Here is a 2,510-nt window from a genome sequence, read left to right as displayed (position 1 = left end):
AGTGGCTGCATCAGCACTGGGTGAGCCATCCCTATGCAGTGTTGTGTGTGGCTGTTTCCAGATGCTCCGACCCAGAGGTGGCTGCATCTCAGGAGTGTGTTACCACTTGTTGGAAAATGGTTTTTTTTTTTTTTTCCTGCAGACAAATTTGAGTTTCCGTCGAAATATCAAAAGCCGAAATACTTCGATCTGGAAATGCCTCTGTGGTGTCTCATGGGAATAATAGTTTGGCTCGGCATGCTCCCTTTTCTCCCCTTAAATCAGCTCTCTGATGGGACTGCAGCTCCCATGATGCACCACAGAGGAGGGAGGTGATGCATCATGGGAGTCCATGGCTGGGGGGCATCATGGGGCTTGCAGTTTGGGTGCCTGGCTTCAGGCAGAGTAGCCACAGTGGCTCATGGGAGTTGTAGTTTCACACTGGCTAGTGGGTGTTGCTCTGTTACGTGAGGTTGCTGCGGTGGAAGCTGCAGTCGCTAGGTGGAGTCAGGGCCCCATAAACTGTGGCTCACCCCAGCCGTGTCCTCCCCGTGCAGATGGCCATCGCCTTCTACAACCAGAGAGTCCTGGACAGGGCCAGCGCAGACCACACTCTCTTTCTGAAGGAGAAGGTGAGTCTGGGTGGGGAGGTCTGAGTTTCTCTGGGCCTCAGTTTCCCCATCTATCAAAGGGGGAGAATGACCCTGCATTCAGGGGTTTTAGCCTGTGAGCTTTTGGGGGCAGGGATGGTCTCTCACTGAGTTTGTGTGCTGGGCCTGGCGCGAGGGGGGGCCCCGACCTCAGTCCAGGTCTGTGCCGCACTGGCGTGAGGGGGGCCCCTGTCTCGGTCGGGGGGTGGGATCTGTTCAGCGCTTGCCCCATCTAACGCTCTTGGCCGTCTCCTCTCCCGGCGGGCGCAGGACAGCGACTCCCGGAACATGTTTTCCTGCCTGAAGGTGCGACCGAGCAAGATGGCGGAGCAGTTCGCGGAGCGGCGCGGGCACTTGCTGTGGCGGTGCCAGACGGACATGAAGGAGCCGGTGCCGGAGAAAGAGGCCCTGCTGACACAACTGGAGGAGGAGCTGACACGGGAGGCTGAGACCTTCCTGGAGATCTACGGGAAACGCTTCAAGAAATTCGCCATTTTGGCGGGCGTGGGGGCGGGGGCGCTGGTCCTGGGACCGGTGGGCGGAGCTGCCGGTGCCGGGATCGCTGGTGCTGTCATCGCTGCCGAGGCGGCTGGGGCGCTCGCCGTGGCTGAGGTGGTGGCCATTGGGGTTGGGACGGGCGCCGCAGCCGGGATCGTCGTGGGTGGGGGCGTGGGCGGGGGCATGGGTGGGAACGTCGCCCGGAGGGATAGGCAGAGGGCCGAGGCTGCTGGTGGCGGGAGGGAGGAAGGGGATGGAACTGAGGATCTATCCGATGACAAACCCCTGATCTGATCGGTGTCCTTCCCCCTCCCCCCGAATCTGGGGCTGACGAATGGGGTGATGGGGCTGCAGCGTGGCCCAGACACGTCCCCCCAGAAGCCACCCCAGAGCAGGGAGCCATCGCCCCCAGATTCTAAGAAGGGACGTTTAGATTTTCTCGTCTGACCTGCTGTGCCACCCAGGCTGGAGAACGCCGCCCACTTCCCCCTGCGTCGGGCCCGACATCTCCTGTTGCACTAAACCATGTCCCGGAAAGGCGGCCAGTCTGGCTCGGAAGCCAGAAGAGACAGAGACCCCACCGCTTTCCCGCTGGTGAATCACCCGCGCTGTGAAAAATCCGGTGCCTCGTTTCCGGTGGGAGTGTGTCTGGCTTTAACTTCCAGCCCTCGGTTCTCGCTCTGCCTTCTTCCGACGTTGCACGGCCAATCCGGCTGCAACGTGAAATGCTTGGAAACGCCTGGCCGACGGTCCTGTCCCGAGATCACCCTCTGGGGGTGACAACAGGCGCCTGGCTGAGTTCCTACAATGGCAGTCGTGTGGTCCGGTCCTGGGGGACAGATCTCCAGCCGCCCCTCTGAGCGGGAAGGCGGGCTCTGGGGCGAGGGCACAGGAAGACGTGGGTTTCTTGCTCTACCATGGGCTTCCTCTGTGACCTTGGCCAAGTCCCTTAGTTGCTCCGTGCCTCAGTTTCCCATTTGTCTAATGAGGGTAATAATGCATTGGAAGATGGTGAGCGGTTTGAGCTCCACTGAGAGAAAGTGCTACCCAGGAAACGGGCATCGTTATTTATTCGGCGGGAGGACTATAAAACCATCCGAAGCTAAAGGGAATCGGTCCCACACCCATGGACGCACGTCGAGCAGGGGCCACCCTTTGGCCATCTCCACAGGAAGGCTCAGCTCCCACCCTTCAGCGCTGGTGAAAGGCCAGGACTTGGGCATGGGGATTTCCAAGCAATGGGGGCTTGGGCTAGTGGGACGCTCCAGCTGTTCCACGCCAGCCTCCGCAGGCGCCTACGATCCGATAGACCCCTCTAGAGGTACGGGGTCAGCTCCATCCTGGCCTGGCCGCGGTGTGTCGGGAGCGCCCCTTCCCCTCACA

General features: G+C 60.7%; 1 protein-coding gene across 1 annotated transcript in view; it reads left to right on the top strand.

The window, feature by feature from the left end:
• LOC120403311 (RING finger protein 112-like) overlaps positions 1–2,200 on the top strand; it is a 65,502-nt gene extending 63,302 nt beyond the window's left edge. The window contains exons 14-15 of the mRNA XM_039534274.1: positions 537–611; positions 900–2,200. Of these exons, the coding sequence (XP_039390208.1) occupies positions 537–611; positions 900–1,421 (597 nt within the window). The 3' untranslated portion in view covers positions 1,422–2,200. The remainder of the gene's footprint in view (positions 1–536; positions 612–899) is intronic.
• Positions 2,201–2,510: the final 310 nt, after the last annotated feature.

This window comes from Mauremys reevesii, linkage group 4 (assembly GCF_016161935.1).
Source record: "Mauremys reevesii isolate NIE-2019 linkage group 4, ASM1616193v1, whole genome shotgun sequence".
Lineage (NCBI taxonomy): Eukaryota > Metazoa > Chordata > Testudines > Geoemydidae > Mauremys > Mauremys reevesii.
This window is presented reverse-complemented; position numbering and strand designations above follow the sequence as displayed.